This window comes from Vombatus ursinus, unplaced genomic scaffold (assembly GCF_900497805.2).
Source record: "Vombatus ursinus unplaced genomic scaffold, bare-nosed wombat genome assembly UNPS02014809.1, whole genome shotgun sequence".
Classification (NCBI taxonomy): Eukaryota; Metazoa; Chordata; class Mammalia; order Diprotodontia; family Vombatidae; genus Vombatus; species Vombatus ursinus.
In genome coordinates, this window is record NW_020954587.1 from 7,042,867 (window position 1) to 7,060,456 (window position 17,590).

General features: G+C 33.5%; 1 protein-coding gene across 1 annotated transcript in view; it reads left to right on the forward strand.

Moving 5' to 3' along the window:
- The window catches only part of USP9X (ubiquitin specific peptidase 9 X-linked), a 254,417-nt gene that overhangs the window by 131,412 nt on the left and 105,415 nt on the right, over positions 1-17,590 (forward strand). Inside the window, exons 10-14 of the mRNA XM_027875459.1 lie at positions 1,303-1,455; positions 2,683-2,787; positions 9,244-9,450; positions 11,284-11,420; positions 14,953-15,086. Of these exons, the coding sequence (XP_027731260.1) occupies positions 1,303-1,455; positions 2,683-2,787; positions 9,244-9,450; positions 11,284-11,420; positions 14,953-15,086 (736 nt within the window). The remainder of the gene's footprint in view (positions 1-1,302; positions 1,456-2,682; positions 2,788-9,243; positions 9,451-11,283; positions 11,421-14,952; positions 15,087-17,590) is intronic.

The window sequence follows — 17,590 nt, forward strand, 5'->3', positions numbered from 1 at the left end:
ATTATTGGAGAACTTTATTATGGAGAAGAATAGTTCATGACTGTAAGCTATATGATTTCTCAAATTACTTTTCATTGTTTTACCAAAGCCTTTTTGGTAGTTATTAAAGAAAACTTTGATATCTAGAGGAGAGTGGTATATGGAGTATCTGTCAGTGCAGCATTTACTATAGAAGAATTTTTTTTCCTACATCAGATAATTTTTCATTAATGGGATACATACTACTCTTCAAACTAGGTTTCACATTCAGGATTTTCCACAAAGTAGTTTATAACCTGAAACATTAAAAAGAAAGAAATTCACCCTTACTTTGCTTCTAGATGGACTCTACCTCAAATATTAAAATAAATGTAAAGAAATTAATAAGATCTGCATATCATTAATATAAGAACTTATTAAAGTGCTTTCACTTTTGACAGGCTAATTTGATGAGAAAACTGTCTTTTGTATGTAGTGGTTTTAGTTTGAAAGTAGTGCATTTTTATAAACATGAAATTATTTATATTGATACTGTCAACTCTTGAACCTTACATAGAAAACCTGGTGGCTCTCTGTTACCTTTAGGATCAAATACAGACTCCTGTCTTGGGCATTTAAGACCCTTCAGAACCTTGTCCCCATCTGTCTTTCAGAGTTACTATATGTTACTGTCTTTCCTCTTTCCTTCGATCCTTGCAGTGTTCCTCATACACAATTCTCCATTTCCCATGTCTGGACTTGGCAGAGATTGTTCCCCAGACTTAGACAATCCATCTTCACATCAACAACGTGGAATCCCTATGTTTAGACTAACTGTCACCTCTTACATGGGGCCCTTGTCCCTGCAACTATGAGGGCCTCCTGTCCTCCTAAATTACCTTGAATTTATTTTGTATGCTTGTCCATGTACATCTTGTGCTCTTCAATAGAATGTAAACTTCTTGGAGGCAGTAACTATTCCATTTTTGTCTTTGTATTCTGTGTGTCTAGCACAGTTCCTTGAACATAACTGTTTAATAAGTATTTGCTGATTTTTTTTGAAGGAGTAATAGGACAAGGTAGAAGAAAGATAAGTAAATACAATTTTTTCCCATCTGAAATTTAGAATCTAATAATAGTAGAACTTTTAATCTTACAGACAAAGTAAAAGTTTAGACAATAAGTAGTTTCTTCTGGTATTTCATTTATATTTTTAAAATATGAGCGAAGTACTCTATAAATAAACTATTGATTTTTTTTTAAGACACCTTTTGTTACATTTGCTTAGTGGCTCTGCTTTTAACTTCTCTGATGCTTTGAAACTGTACTTTTCATTTACATTAGGAATGGATACAGCAGAACAATATTTTATCTATAGTTTTACGAGATAGTCTTCATCAGCCACAGTATGTAGAAAAACTGGAGAAGATTCTTCGTTTTGTTATAAAAGAGAAAGCTCTCACCTTGCAAGATCTTGACAATATTTGGGCAGCACAGGTAAGGAGTATGAGATGAAAATCTCCCTTTATAATCAGAATTTTTACAAAATATTATTTCAAAGTAGTACGTAAGGTGATGTTTATTAAGAGAAATGTGGACATCTGTTAGTGAACACTTAAAATTTTATAAATCACATCATATTTTAAATATTCATCATTTATCACTATTTTTTAAATTTGAGAGGCACTCGTAGTTTCGACAGGATTATTAGCCCCTGCAACTATTCTAAATAGAATAAATATTCTAATTCTGAAAATTGAAATATCAGGACAGACTGGAGGAATCAACCAAGACTCTATGTTTCTGTAAGTCAAAGAGAAGTAGAATGATTACACTTTGGGGAGAAATAGTATTCTTACAATTTTTGTTTTATTTTGAGGAATGAGTGATTGATTTTGTAACCTCCTTTGTGTCTAATCAATCTTCACTTTTTCCAAAACTAGGAGACGTAATTAAGTAGCTATAGGATTTTAAAACTTTTATGAAAGCAAAACACCTCTCAGTTAGGATTTTCATAAGGTTGAATATTTATGTATTAAGTTTTCTAAGTGTCACAACTGTATTAAAGTCATGTGGTATTGACTATTACATGGAAGGGATGGGGGAAGGGGAATAAAGAGGAATAAGCATTTATGTAACACCTGTTATTTGCTAGCCATTGTGCTAAAGAGAAGAGGAAAATTTTTGTAGAGATTATAGGAAAATTCTTGCTAAAGGTGGCATGTGCACTAGTGCATTAATAAATTGATGTGAAAGGTAACTTATTTTATTATGTATGAAACCTATGAAGTCATTTCTTAAAGGGTAAAGTCTACTTTAAAAAAAAAAAAAGGATAAAATGCTTAACTAATTTCCAAGCTAAGAGTAACAATAATTATTCTGTTCTCAGTGACAGATTTCTTACCTGTGGCCAGTTCTGGAAGAATTCTTTAAGCTGTTTTCAAAGAGTGTATTGTTTAGTACATCTAGAGAATATGACTTACCTCCATCTTTAGATGGTGTTTTTATGACCATATTTGCCATTGTACTTGCTAATGACTTTTTTTTGTTTAACATTGAGAAGCTTCCATCTTTGAGTGAATTAGCTGATTTTGATTAAGACCAAGGATAAACTTTTACCTGAAGTTTCAAAGTATTTGTTTTTGTACCTTTTGGAAGACAGTACCTTCAACCTTCTGTTCTTTGATAAAATGGAGGAACAAAAGATTTATTCTCCCTTTACAGGCAGGAAAACATGAAGCCATTGTAAAGAATGTACATGATCTCCTGGCAAAATTGGCTTGGGATTTTTCTCCTGAACAACTTGATCATCTCTTTGACTGCTTTAAGGTAAACACTTCCATGAATGATACAAATTAATATTTTAAATCTCTGAATCTTGCTTCTATTAACACATAGGCCATGTGCAAAACATAACACTTGTAAGGTAAATGAGAAAATCAAGCAAACATCCTCACTATTTTGAGTATTTGTTATTCTCTTCAAACCAGGAAATAATTGTAAATAAGATGAAATGTGGCATAGAGAAATAACTTTGTAATCAGGAAGACCAGAGTTCAGGTCCTGCCTGTGACACAGACTCTGTGTGACCCTGGGCAATTCATTTAACCTCCTACTGCTCTAGGCAATACTCTTACGACTGTAAGTGCCACAAAAGTTGCCATCCTGCGTTGGTAGACATTTTTCCTCACCTGGGAGTTCCTTGTGCCAGTGAAATTACAAATCCAAGCAGTGACATCAATGCACCACCTCATTTAGGCTTTTGTTACACTTGTAATTATTGTAGACTTTGAAAACATCCATGAATCTGGAAGTAAGTCAGAAAGCCTCTCAGCATGAAGGAAAATAAATGTTATATATCCAAAATAGTTTATTACATAGTAGTAGAGATAATTTCAGTGAGAGACCACCTAAGTTTTATATGTAACCAGGTTTGTTATCTAATCTAGACTAGAATCAAAGATGTTTCAAGATTAAAATAAACAGTTTGGTGCTATAAAGATGTTAGCGGTAGAACTACAGACCAAAAAGAAATTATAGCTGATACCAAGGATTATTATGTTGATCTAATGGTTATATTTTTTGTCTAGGACTATTTGGTATGAGGGTTAACAGATGTACACACATCAGTACCTCCTCAGGATATCACTACATTTTGATATAATACTTTGTATCCATTATGTTGTCCCTTACTTAACAAGTATTTAATATACATGTAGGGTATTCATTTTACTAAGGCAGAGAAAGGTTTTAGTGATCGCTATTAAAATAAGTTTTAAAAAACTTTTAATTGATACTTAAAGGGTAAAGTTCCATTTATCTCAAAATTTTTCTCATCTGTAGTACCCAGTGCCCCTAATTGCTTAAGTAATTCAAGGATCTTTGATTTCATCAGAGTGTATAGGTTGCTGTTCCTTTATCAATTAGTAGGATCATAGAATTTGGAGCTGAAAGGAAACTTAGAGATCATTTGGTCCAATCTCCTTCTTTACACATAAGGAAGCTGAATGCCAAAAAATGGTGAAATAGCTTTTCCCAAGGCCAACAAAGATAGCAAAAAGTAGAACTTGACTTTGAATCCAGCATCTCTGACTCTAAATCTACTAATTTTTTCACTAGCTACTAGACTAGAGTTATGGTGACTGAAAAACTTACACCTTGTGATTAAACTGGCAGTAAATATATATCAACATAATTCAAGACTTTACAGCTTGGCAGGATGTATAATATGCCAGAGTGTTTTCTGCTGGCACAGTGCTCCTGAACCTGGGATTGTCCCATTACTGCAATGAGTAGCCAGAGCTGGACTTCAGTGAAGAATTCTGCTGATTAGGTTTGATAAATGAAGTCTAACTCTACTAATATAATTTTTTGTGAGTTGTAATAAGTGTTAGACAAGCACGTCTGTTTTAATTTCTTTCATTTTCCATAAAATTTTTATGCTATCATTCTGCTTCTATTGTATTATTTCCTGAATGTCCTAGAGTTCATAATTACAGATTGGTATAAACATTGATTATCATTGTTTAATTCATTATTTTCTCCTGTGGAGAAGAGAATAAGGGGGTATAATTATGCCAGCTGCTGAGTACCATAAGAAAGTAGGGAAAGTGACCTGGGGCCAGAGTACAGCCACCATAATTTGGATTGGGTGAAAATTTTGATACTGTGAATTAGTTTCTGAATGATAGTGAGAACAAAAGAGGCTCAAAGTATTGTTGAAAAGCAAAGAGGATTCTGACTTTTCCTCTAGGATCACTTGTGTTGGGGATGTTGGTGAAGTTATAGCCAGAGGATGAGAGGAAGGGTCAGTGAAGGTTAGTATTTGGAAGGAGTGTGAAAGATTCATTGTGAAGGGGAGTTTGTCCATTATGGATCAAGAACTCCAGAAGGCGCAGTAGAAGGGGAGATGGACAGGGTTTGGTTGGGATATGAGTCAAATAGGGTTGATGGGGGATGGGGATGAGAGAACAAAAATTGGGAAAACTCTTCTCCTATATATCTGTTAATTTGTTAATACAGGGATAGGGAAAGAAACAGATTGTGGAGTTAGGTGATACTGCAGCTGAATCATACCCTTTTCATAGAAACACTGAGTCTGTGTCAGCTTTAGCTAGTACTATTGACCTCTGGAGGAGTGGAGGGGTATAGAGACAATAGGCAGATGATGTTTGTAGAGTTGGTACCCCATGCTAGCAGTGAATAACTGTACCATTCCTGAGTCTTTGGACTCACAGCTTTGCAGTGCTACTGCCTTGGACTTCTGTTACTGGTCTTCCTCTGGGATGACTAGGGAGAAGAAAGGGTGGATAGGTGGTGCTGGGTCTGGGCACGGCCTGATTTTGTGGTGCTACTGCTCTTATATTTTGCCGTTGGACGTCCTTCAACTAGAAAGCAGAAAGGCACATGGAATCATAGTCAAAGCTTGGAACAAAATTTACTATTGATATATCAGGCATAGCTCAAAAATCAGGCTGTGCAATCATTCTATCACAAAGCAAAAATTAATAATTCACTTAAATAGTTATAAAGAAAGATATAATATTCTTTAAGAACCCATAGACAATGAACCAATATCAGTATCAGTCATACTGATAGGACATACAGATCAGACAGGATCTAAATTAATAAAGGAAAAATGTGCTGCTATGCAAAAATACAGTAGATAACTAACACAGTAATAGTATGAGACTTAAATATTCTCTCAGAGCTGAAAATATCAAATAGAAAGATAAAAAAGGGAAAATACAGAATTGAACTGTTGGAGAATTTAGAGTGGAAGGATTTATGGCATTTTCCTTATAGAAACACTGACACACACACACACACACACATATATATATATATACATGGGCATATATATGTGTATTTAGATAGATACATTAAAAGTATCAGCAGCACATGACAACGTTACAAAAATAGGCTGTGTATTAGGGTACAGAGAAATTGCCAGAAAATATAAAGAAGATAGTATTTGTAGAACAGTAATACAAGGATTACGACCAAAAGACAGAGAACTCAATTTAGTAGTAAAATACTAAACTGATTACATCAAAGAACAAATACCCACTGCTGGAAAAAATGGAAAGCAGTCTGGTAGAAATGAGGTTTAGACTAACATCATTGAATATATTCCACAAACAATTCAAAATGGATACATGACATGAACATTAAAGTTTGTCCCTTTAAAAATTAGAAGAGAAACTTTCAAATAAATTTTATTGATATATTTCTTTTTACATCACCTATATTTCCCATTGTGTCTCTCCAAGGTAGCAATTCCCTATCACAAAGAATAAAAGAGGAAGGGAAAAAAAACCTCCACAAAATTAATAAACATGACAGGAATTTGATATGCAGTGTCTCACACTCATCTGTGCAACAAAGTGAGTGGAGGAAACTTTACATCCTATCTTTGGCAAAAGATAATTATAATTTTTATATGTGAAAAAACCAGTATGCACAAGAATTGGAAGGAATTAATAGTTACATGAAAGTACTCTAGATCACTAATAACAAGAAATACAAATCAAAGTAACATTGAGGTTTTAACTCTTGTCCAGCACCTGGCAAAGATGACAAAAGAATTAGGTAATAGTTCGTGTGGAAAACACAGAAAGACAGAAATTGTTAGGAAAGTGAATTAATACAACCATTCTGAAAGGCAGTTTGTGATTAAGAGAGATGAAGTAGTTAAAATGTCTATATTCCACCGAAAGAATCCACTGGTAGACATAAACACCAAGGCATTTATCTCAGCAATCTTTATGGCAGCAGAGAGCTGGAAACAATGTAGATGGCCATTAATTGGGGAATATCTAAAGAAATTATGGTACATGAATGTAATGGAATATTACCATGCTAGAAGAAACGATGAATATGATAAAACAGAAGCATGGAAAGTGTTGAATGAACTGATGCAAAATGAAGTGAAAATTAAACCAGAGAAACAGTCTTCTAATCAATGACCACGAAAACATTCATGGAAAGGACAATAATCCCTAAACTATTGAAAAGTAATGATTTGAAATTATAAAGATCAAGCTTGGGCTTCAAGAAGATATGAGAAGATACCTCCGTCTACTCCCTTTTTTATTTAGGGGGAGGAAGTTGGGTATAAATCATAGCATAATGTTAGGGGTTTTTTTCAATGCATTAATGAGTTTTCCTGAATTCTTTTTTTCTCTTAATTCTTTTTCAAAAAGATCTTGCAAGGGGAGGCATTCAGTGAGGAACTTTATGTAGTGTAAAAACAAGATATCAATAAGAATATTTTTTAAAAGAAAATGAATGCTGCTAAACTATAAAACTTAAATTGGGGCTCCCCCTTGAAAGAGTTGTAAGATCACAATATCCTCCACTTATACTGAGGTGGATAATATGGGGTTCAGTTTTGGAACATTGTATCTAACATCCTATTTTGCTGATTTTTCCTCCCTCTTCCTCTCTGTCAATAATTTGTCATAGAGGATGGCTCTCTGGAAAGGGAACAGAAATGGAGAAGTCTAGCCAATGTAAAAGGAAAATATATCAGTAACAAGCAATTTTTGAAAAGTAAATTTTTTTAAAAGACACTCACCTCTAACTACAGAGAAGTACCAGCTCTTAGGTGTCATTTCTGGAGGTAGGACTAAGTTTGTGAGGGTGTTCTCTGTTCTTGGAGGGGACTGATGAGTTAGTAATCCTAGAAGTTTAGAGTTCTATTTTTATCAGACATTTTTTATTTCTGTGACTCAAATCATTTAAAGTTTAAGGGAGAAAATTTTGGCTGCATCTTCCAAAACAGACAATTTCTAGTAATTGTTTTCACTGACAATATTGCTTATTACACATCATTTTAAGTAACGTGCATAATTTTTTTATTAGCCATTTTAATTGTTCTTTGAGTATTACATTCTCCTTAATTTTCAAGACATAATTTTGTTTTCTTATTTCAAGACTTCAAAGATATTTAAATGATTATCATTTCTTAACATGAAAATGTCGAATGATATCATTTCTTAACATGGAAATGTCAAAAGTGAATATCTTTTTTGTTTTTTTTAAATTAACATAGTTATTTTAAATAATGTTTGTACAACATCTCATTTCATTTTGGTTTTATTAGGATAATTTTTATTTTGATTAAGTATACCTAATCAGGCTAATCATTGAGTGTGAAATTAATTTTTTCTTTCAACATCTAAATAAGACTGCCTGAAACTAACTAACTCTTTTTTAGTTCTTAGCACAATGCCCGGCACATGGTATTGTTATTGAGTCCTTTCAGTCATATCTGACTCTTCTTTACCTGATTTGGGGTTTTCTTGGCAAAGATTTTGGTTTGCCATTTCTTTCTTCAGCTCATTTTATAGACGAGGAAACTAAGACAAACAGGATTAAGTGATGATTTGCCTGTGGTCGCACAGCTAGTGTTTTGAGGCCAGATTTGAACTTAGGAAGATGAGTCTGCCTGACACTTTTATTGACTACTCCACCTAGATGCCCCCTGGCACATAGTAGGCACTTACCAAAATGCTTATTGATTAACTACAGAGAAATTTACTTCATTATGTAGTTTTTTTTTCTTACCTACTGTTACTCTCACCTTTGAAAAATGTGTGTTTTCATCTGTTATCTTTATCCTCTTGTTTAATTGTGATTTGTCTGTTCCGTTAAAGGACCCATATCTCTTTAAACTTTTTTGTGTTGCTTTTCACCTGGCAACCTTTGTGTACTGTAGCATTTCTAATCAAGGCTAAGTTTATCAACAGATCTTTAACTTTAAATAAGTTTACCTTTATATAAAATTATTTGCACTTCTGACATTATAATTTCCTCTGACTGTGTGTCTTAGTATTTCTGTTCTGATATGGCATTTTTCCCTTTTTTTTTTATAAAGCACATATTTTTCCCCTATAACTTTATTTTCAGTTCTGAATTCTCTCCCTTCCCTTCTTCAAGATGTAATATTTTTCAAAGGAATTTAATGTAATAGCTAGCATTTACATAGTGCTTTAAGGTTTATAAAGCACTTTATATGTAGTATCTCATTTGATCTTCATAACCACTCTGTGAATAGATACTTATCCCATTTTACAGATGAGGAAATGAGGCAGAGAGAAAGGTTAAGTAATTTGCCCAGAGTCACACAGCTGGTGTCCCAGGCAGGATTTGAGCTCAGATCTTCTAGCACTCTATCCACTACATCGTCTAGCTTCATAGTTGGTGACAATTGTCTATACAAATTGAGAAATTGACCTGGATTACTAACATGTTTTACAGCACACTGAATTTATTTTCTAGGCAAGTTGGACAAATGCAAGTAAAAAACAGCGTGAAAAATTACTTGAGCTAATACGTCGTCTCGCAGAAGATGATAAAGATGGTGTGATGGCCCATAAAGTATTGAACCTATTGTGGAACTTGGCACATAGTGATGATGTACCTGTTGATATCATGGACCAGGCTCTCAGTGCTCACATTAAAATCTTAGATTATAGTTGTTCACAGGTAACCATTTGCTAGTTTGTTATTCTCTCACATCATATTTTATGATTATTTGGATGGCTTAGTTGGAAGTCCTTCTTAACCTAGCCCCTAGCATTGATATTTTAGAGTGATCTTTGGATTGGCCTAATTTCTCTCATCTCAGGTGCCTCTGTCTATGTTAGAGTAATTCCCATTACCTCTCCTTCTAGGTTTTAATTTTTGAACATTATGAACCCAATTAAGGTAAATTGCAGTTTACCACTTTGGATGTTTCTTATCTGGCAAAAAATTGTGAAAACACCATGTTGCATCATTAAAAAACACTTTTACTTGGAAAGGCTCCATAAATAAAACAATCTGTTCTTGGTTTGCCTGGCCATAATCAAATTTAAAGTTCTAGGATGTTGGTTGCAGTTAAATTAATTTAGTTTTATTATTATGTTAAAGATATTATTATGTTAAATAAATATATTGATTTTCCTGGATAGTGAAATTCACTGCATACACTAATGGCCAAATCAGAGACCCATTGATTCTCTTGTATGTTTCATATAAAAATGTTGTTCTTGGAACATATGACCCCGGATGAACAGATGACATTTCTTGCAAGGTTAATGTGAAACAAAACCTCATATATTGAACCTTATTTTTCTGTTTCCTACTGCATGTGTTCTTGGTGGAAAACTTTGCCAAATACTTGAATTTTCACTCTTGGCAAAGTGGGAGTTAAAATTTTGGTATGCTAAAGCTGGATATTCTACATTTCCTAGCTGCGATGCCAGCTAAGGAGTGATAATCCCCCAGTAGCTTATCGCTTTGGGAATATGAATTAGAATTTTAAAATTAAGTTTTAAAAGAATGAATAATAACTTCTATCAAACATTGAAGGACTTTATCTGCTGTTTTAAATCTACTTGCGTCTGATTAATTTAGGATGCCATAAGAAACTGAAAATTTTCTTTTCAGCAAGGTTCAGAGAACATAAAGTGATTGAATTCTCTAAACATTTACTATGTAATTGGTATGTAAATATTTATATTCCTTAAATGTGAATGATAGTTTTAAAGGAAAGTATCTGAAACACGGACATTTACTTATTTAGAATAACAAATGAGACACCATTGAAGTTTAATAGTAGATTGTGAACTATTATGATTTCCTTATTTATACAAATGAAATGGCAGTAGTGCAGGTACCCTAAAATGTTGTTGTTCAGTCTCATTTCAATTGTGTCCAACTCTTTGTGACCCTATTTGGATTTAGGTTTTTTGGGCAAAGATACTGCAGTGCCATTTCCTTCTCTAGATTTTACAGATGAGGAAACTGAGAGGTAAACAGGGGTTAAGTTACTTGCACAGGGTCACACAGCTAGTAAGTATCTTAGGTTAGATTTGAACTCAGGAAGATGAGTCTTCCTGATTCCAGGCCTGGCATTCTATCTACTCTGCCACGTAGCTGCCAGCCTAAAGTAGTTCATTTTAAATAGATAAGATTTTTTTTTTGTAATGGTTCCAAGAGTTCATTATGTTAGAGAAATTGCATTACTTACAAATACTCTTTATTTAAATATGAACGTTTGATAGCTTCCATATGTAAAATAACCTTTATAAAGTAACCACTGAAATACTATCCAGAAACATTAGGATTATTATACAAATGCTGTGACTCATGTGGCCAAACTTTCAATTCATTAAATGGTCATATAGACTTACATTCTCCTTTGTCTAAGTAAGGTTGTAAAGTATAAGTTCCAAAAACAAGGTGCTTCTGCTTTAAACTATGGAAAAATTCTTTGAAAATAGAATTCTTTTATGGCTACAGTCTATATTAAACTCTGAAATTTTGTTTTTTAAGGATCGAGACACACAAAAGATCCAATGGATAGATCGTTTTATAGAAGAACTTCGCACAAATGATAAGTGGGTGATTCCTGCACTGAAACAAATTAGGGAAATTTGTAGTTTGTTTGGTGAAGCACCACAAAATTTGAGGTATGGATCTTTTTTTCCCCCCAAATAAACAAATTTTGAAATATGTGTTATGTAGACACATTTCTTCAAAAAGCTCATGGGTTATAAGTTTGAAGACAAATCTTGAAATTTTTAATATACTATGAATAGGGGAAAATCGTCATTGGAAAGATTATTATGGGTTTGTGGGACAGAATTACATCAGAAAGTTAAACATGAAGGAAAAGGAGAATTACATTGAAAACAACCATAATTTCAGATAATTGGGGTACACTTAAATAGTAAAAGTGGTATTAAAATTTTAGGATGTAAACTCTAAAATAGTGGGAAATTTAAATATCTTAAACTACTTTACAATTAGTTACTGATTATTTTTTAAGTATTTTTCTCTTCAGTTGCAGCTTGGGAATCTAAGAATGAAATGACCATGTAAACTTATATGAGAACTGAGCTTTAATAGGGTTTGAAATTTAAAAAAAAAAATTAATTTAAAGAGATTAGTATATTGTTAAAATACCTCTCAGAATTATGAACTTAATCCTTCTTAATGACTTCCTTGTGTTTCCTGACCTTTAAAATACATTTTTCACTCTGTCATCATAAATAAATGTGTTGCATTCTCCTGCAGAAGCATATGTGCACATAAATGCATATACACAGTTAATTTGTCACTAAAAAAGAGCATTCATAGAAGTTTTTGTAATTAAAACCAAATTTTGTTTCCCTTTCCCCTCATATTTTGGGATAACTTTTAGGAGAAAATCATTATGTTTTGTAATTTTTACAATACAAAGCCTTATTTTGTCCCATAGTAAGTTTTGATCATTTATTTAAAATCTTCATAGAGTTTAATGTTTTCCAATATGTTTATTTCATGACATGCTTTTAACTTTTTTAGTAACGATATTTTCTTGTGATCTCATATTGACATTGATTTAAAACTCTAATTCAGAAAGTAATTATCACAATTAGAATCATTTTTTATTGATACTTGTTTATGTTCAGAACTGAAATGATTCGTGCCTCTTTTTTTTTTCTTTTTTTTTTTTTTAAAGGCAGTTAAGGTTACGTGACTTGCCCTGGGTCACACAGCTAGTAAGTGTCTGCCACCTAGCTGTCCTATTTCGTGCCTCTTAGAGGAATTGTTAGCTCCCTCATTCCTTCCTCTCTCCTTTTTAGAAGCTTCTTGGTTTGTTGAATACTAGAATTTTCAGGCATTTAAAAAAATTTAGTGACCTAAAACTTACATAAGTCTTTATGTGAATAAATGAAAAAAATCTAAAACTTAATATTTTTGCCACTTAATTGATTTTTATGGTGCTGAGATTTAAATTAACATGCACAAAATGGCAGCAGCTTGGAGTTGTAGAAAGCGCTTTGAACTTGGAATCAGAAGAACTGAATACAGTTCATATTTTGGAGGGAAATGCAAAATGACAGAATTGACTCTAAATAAATAAATAAACTAAATGGAAAGTTACCTGAAAACTGTGTAGCTCTTCAGAGATTTCATGCAGAAATTCTTTCTTATCCCAAGGTTAAGTATGGTAACGTATTCTACTGAACCTTGGTTCTTCTTCCAAATGACATTCAATACAGAATGGCTCACATTTTCATTTAAGTGTAACTTCTATAAATGAAGGTCAATCATAGGAAATGATTGATAAACTACCATAATTTGTGTGATGACCCTGTGCTATTTAAGAACAACAAAAAAGTATAAATTTGGATATAGATTAATAATACTCCAGTGACATTGAAACTCAGAACAAAGGTTAAATTTTGGGAGAAAACAGATTTATGTATACCTTTCAGTGAACTTTTCCTTCAGATTTAAAATTAGACATTCATAGAGCAGAGTGTCTTATAATCTCTCTGCATTCCAAAAACTCTTGACTGGAGGGTCGATCTAAATTCAACCCTTGAGCTTTAGGGTACGGGGAACAATTGTTCCAAAGATGTAATAAAAGTAGTAATTACACATTATTCTCCTTTTCAGTGTGTATAACATTAGAGGTAGTGAAAGTACAAGGAATCAGCTTCCAGTTTCATTTGGTTATTAATGCAGGGAAAAATATAGATTGTTGTGAAGAAGGTGTCATTTTAGGGTAGGGAGGAGTAGAGAGTGGTTGTGAGTTTTGTTTATATAACGTCAAAAAGAGACGATTGTTATTAAGCAGTACATCAAATATTACCTCTTAAAGTTTTTACAGAGTCATAAGAAGATGCTTAGTTTAGTATTTATTACAATTACATTCCAAGTATAGTTATAATGCAGTGGGATTTTTAAAATATATTAAAGTTATGGAAATGTAGTGTTAGAGCTGGAAACCCTTCAAATTCATCTTGTCTATTTCTCATGCACGTTTCACATGTTAGGGAGCTGGAACAGAGAGAGATTAGGGAAGTGTCTAAGATCACATAGTTGGTTAAGCAGCAGAGTCCTGCTTCAGAGCCATAGTACTCCTTCATAGGTGTCCCAGTGGAATACTATCCACTTATTTCAAAGGTGTTTCCAGTATATTTTATGAAATGAACGTATCATTGAAATAAGTGTATTTATGTCCCAAGGTGAGCACTTAGAAGAATAATATCTTTGGTCCCTGATAAGCTTGTCTTTTTTTCTTGGTGGAAATTTTTAACAACAACTCAAGAAGTCATTATGACAATTGAGTATATATAAACATTCTGATTTTTTATATAGCAAATTAGTTAGGAGTCAAAACCTTTAGGGATTGGTTTAAAACAAAATAATTTTCCTACTAGCTTCAGACCTTGGTTTTTGACACCACTAAAATAAAGAACAAACAAAAATATCACCAATGGAAATATAATATAGGATAATGAAGAGATAAAGCAAGAGACACTAATGAAAACACTCAAACATACTTAAATAGAAAATATCTTCATTAATAAACACTTGGGCTCCTTTCAGACAACCTGTTTTTCTTTCTCGCACCTAATCATCTTTTTTTGCAAGCCATGTCAACAATACCTACTATAAGAAACAAAGACGTCAAATGTCAGGGGAAGAGATCATCACTTTCATTGATAAGCCAAAGAAAAAGGGGTTTTGATAACTTCTGCCCCTTCTAGGTTGTAAAATTGACAACAAACCAAAGAATGTGCTTTTGCTGAACAGAAATCACTATCCTCACATTTTTTCATTAAACTCCATAACTGCTTTGGTGTGAAGAGAAGTCACCAGAAACTATTAAGGCTTTTCCAGAGATCACAGAATGAAAAAATTAGAAAATACTAATGTAGATTTTTCTTATTCAAAATTGTGTGAGGGTGAGGAGGCAATTCTAATAAACTATATTTGGATTGTTATGCTTTTTAAAACAACAATACAAGCAACATTATGTCTAATTGACTTGCTCAACATTAATGTCATTGTGATTATAAACCTTTTTTATCTGTGATAATGCAAAATATTCCATTTTTTTCCAAGCCTTTTTTCAAGCCAACAGTTGAATAAGAATGTGTAAATTCATAGTAAATTCAGTAGTTAAATGTCACCTTATACTGTTACGTGCTATTTGCATTTCAGTCAAACACAGCGAAGTCCACATGTGTTTTATCGTCATGATTTAATCAATCAACTTCAGCACAATCATGCCCTAGTTACTCTGGTAGCAGAAAATCTCTCTGCTTATATGGAAAGTATGAGACAGTATGCAAAAGGTAAGTTTGATTAAAAAGCTCCCTAAACCGGAATAAATTTCACAGTTCAGGATGTAGCATCTTCCTTAAGATTTTTTCTTTCCAATAATAATTCCTTATTTTTACATTTGTTTTACCGTATTTTAAAAGTAAAAGATTATATGAACAGCCCAAGTTTCATAATAGTTCCCATGAAATATTACAACATTAGGAGGATGGCCTCTAGTCTGTTCAGTAGCTCTTCAGTGGAGCACGTACCCAAAGACAAGATGGACAAGAATGTCATGTGTTGGAGGGGATGAACGGGTTGTGATCTCTGGTGGTGGATAGACTCAATACTTGAATGAGATCGTGATCGAGGTGTTCTTTGAGAAGGTATAGTATTTATTGTAGGACAGATAAGAAGATACAAGAGAACCAATCTGATTAATTTGAGTTTATGTAGCACTTTTCCTTCCAAAATCACAAGTTTCGATACAACTCTGAACACCAGTCAGCATTTCAGGACTGCTGACTAACTGCCCTTCATGTGAACAATTTTTTTTCTATATTACCCCCATATACCCTCTATAGTTGATTTTCCTCACTTCCTACTTGTAACTTGCTTGTTCTTAAACCACAGATCCCATTCTCTCCCCTGACTAGCCCATAATTTCAATCCTTCCAAAAATTTATGATTTATTTCATCAATATGTGTATCCTTACCAGTGTAGAGTGCAACTCTTCAGTGTTTCATAGACCATTTCATAAAACCTTTTGGCCTGAGCTATTCCTCAAAGAGTCTATAGCCAGAACTTTACAAAATCCTTTCTAACTTGCTAGGACTTAACTGCATCTTATACTCCTCTGTCATAGTCTTTAATAACTAGGGATCAACATCATGTCATGAATTGAAGCATCAAAAAAAAAAAAAAAAGACTTAAATGTGGCAGTCCATTTTTTTTCCTAATAAAACCTGGCTCATAGTTTAGCTATTGGGAAATTTTCCATGATTCTACAAACTACTTATACTGTTTCCTTTGTCTAGTTCTTTTGTAAGTCCCCTAGCGTAGAGTGATTTGTTGTAGTGCTGTGCAGTCAGTGCTTAATAAACATTACTGATTTGACTACCTAATCATATAAAGAACTCCAGATGCACATGAAGTATTGGGTGGAGAGTAAGGGGGAAATGGAGGCACAGAAAAGGAGTAAGCAGGAGCCCATCTCTACCAGCAATTCAGTTCAAGCAACATTTGATGCTTAGTATCATCAAGATGCTTACTAAGTACCAAGCACTGGAGACAAGAAATAGCTGCCATTACTCTCTTGACTTGTCCATGATTATATAGTGAGTATATATCAACCCAGGTCTTTCTGACAATGTAACTGCCCTTGTATGCGTTATGCCACATGGTCTTTCAGACAGACTATACTGAGCATAATTTAACCTTTTATTGATTCTTTCAAGCTGCTATTATGAACACTCATTTGGCTTACTTAATATACATTTATTAAATATCTATTATGTGTAAGACAAGTAATAGAATGGGAAATTTTAAAAGATAAATAGCAGTCTATGCATAAAGAATCTTAGAATCTAAGAGGAGACATGAGACTTTCAGGAGTAACTAGACTACAGTGCTTGTACAGCATAGACTTCTTTGTATTTTGTTGTAATACAGTGACATTCTCATAACCTGTTGAGTTGAATAGAGAAGTTTTCCCTTGTAATAGAATCATAGGATTTAGAGTTGAAAGGGACCTCGGTGACCATCTACTATAGGTGAGGATACTAAGACCCAGTGTCTGAGGTCACGCAGGTAGAAATTAAATGTAACTAGTATCTGAACCCGCGTTATCTCCCCCCCCCAAATAAAGTATTCTTTAATAGAATCAGAAAATTTGAGAGTTGAAAGGTTTCTCTGCAGCTGTCTAGTCTAACCCATACACAAAAAAGAATCACCATTATATAAAACCTGATGACTGTTGCCTAGTCTCTCCTTGAAGACCTCCACCACCTTTAGGGGAAAGCTCTTCCACTTTTGGACAGCTCTAATTGTTAGGAGGTTTTTCTTGACCTAAATCAGCCTCTTTTCAACTTTAACCCATCATTCCTGATTCTGCCCTCTGGGGCCAAATGGAATGAATTTAATCCCTCTTACAGCTGACAGCCCTTCAAACAGCTTTCATGCCACCTCCTCCTTTTCTCCCTGCCTCCCAAGTTGTCTTTAGGTTAAAAATGACAAGTTTTTTCAGCTCATCCTCATTTTCTTGATCTCAGGGCCCTTCTCCTGCCTGCACACTCCAGCTTATCACTGTCATTCTTTTTTTTCTTTTCCATACTTAAAAAGCTTTAATGGAAAGAGTGCCCTCTCACAAATTAACAAATTAATAATAAGTAAACCAATTTAAATAATAACCATTCTCTCGCAACAGATGCCATTTCAAACTGGGAAATATAAGTGTCATTATTTTCCTTTGTTTATCAGCATTGAAAGGATATCGATTTTAATGATGAGATTCTCTCGGACTTTACTGATAATTAA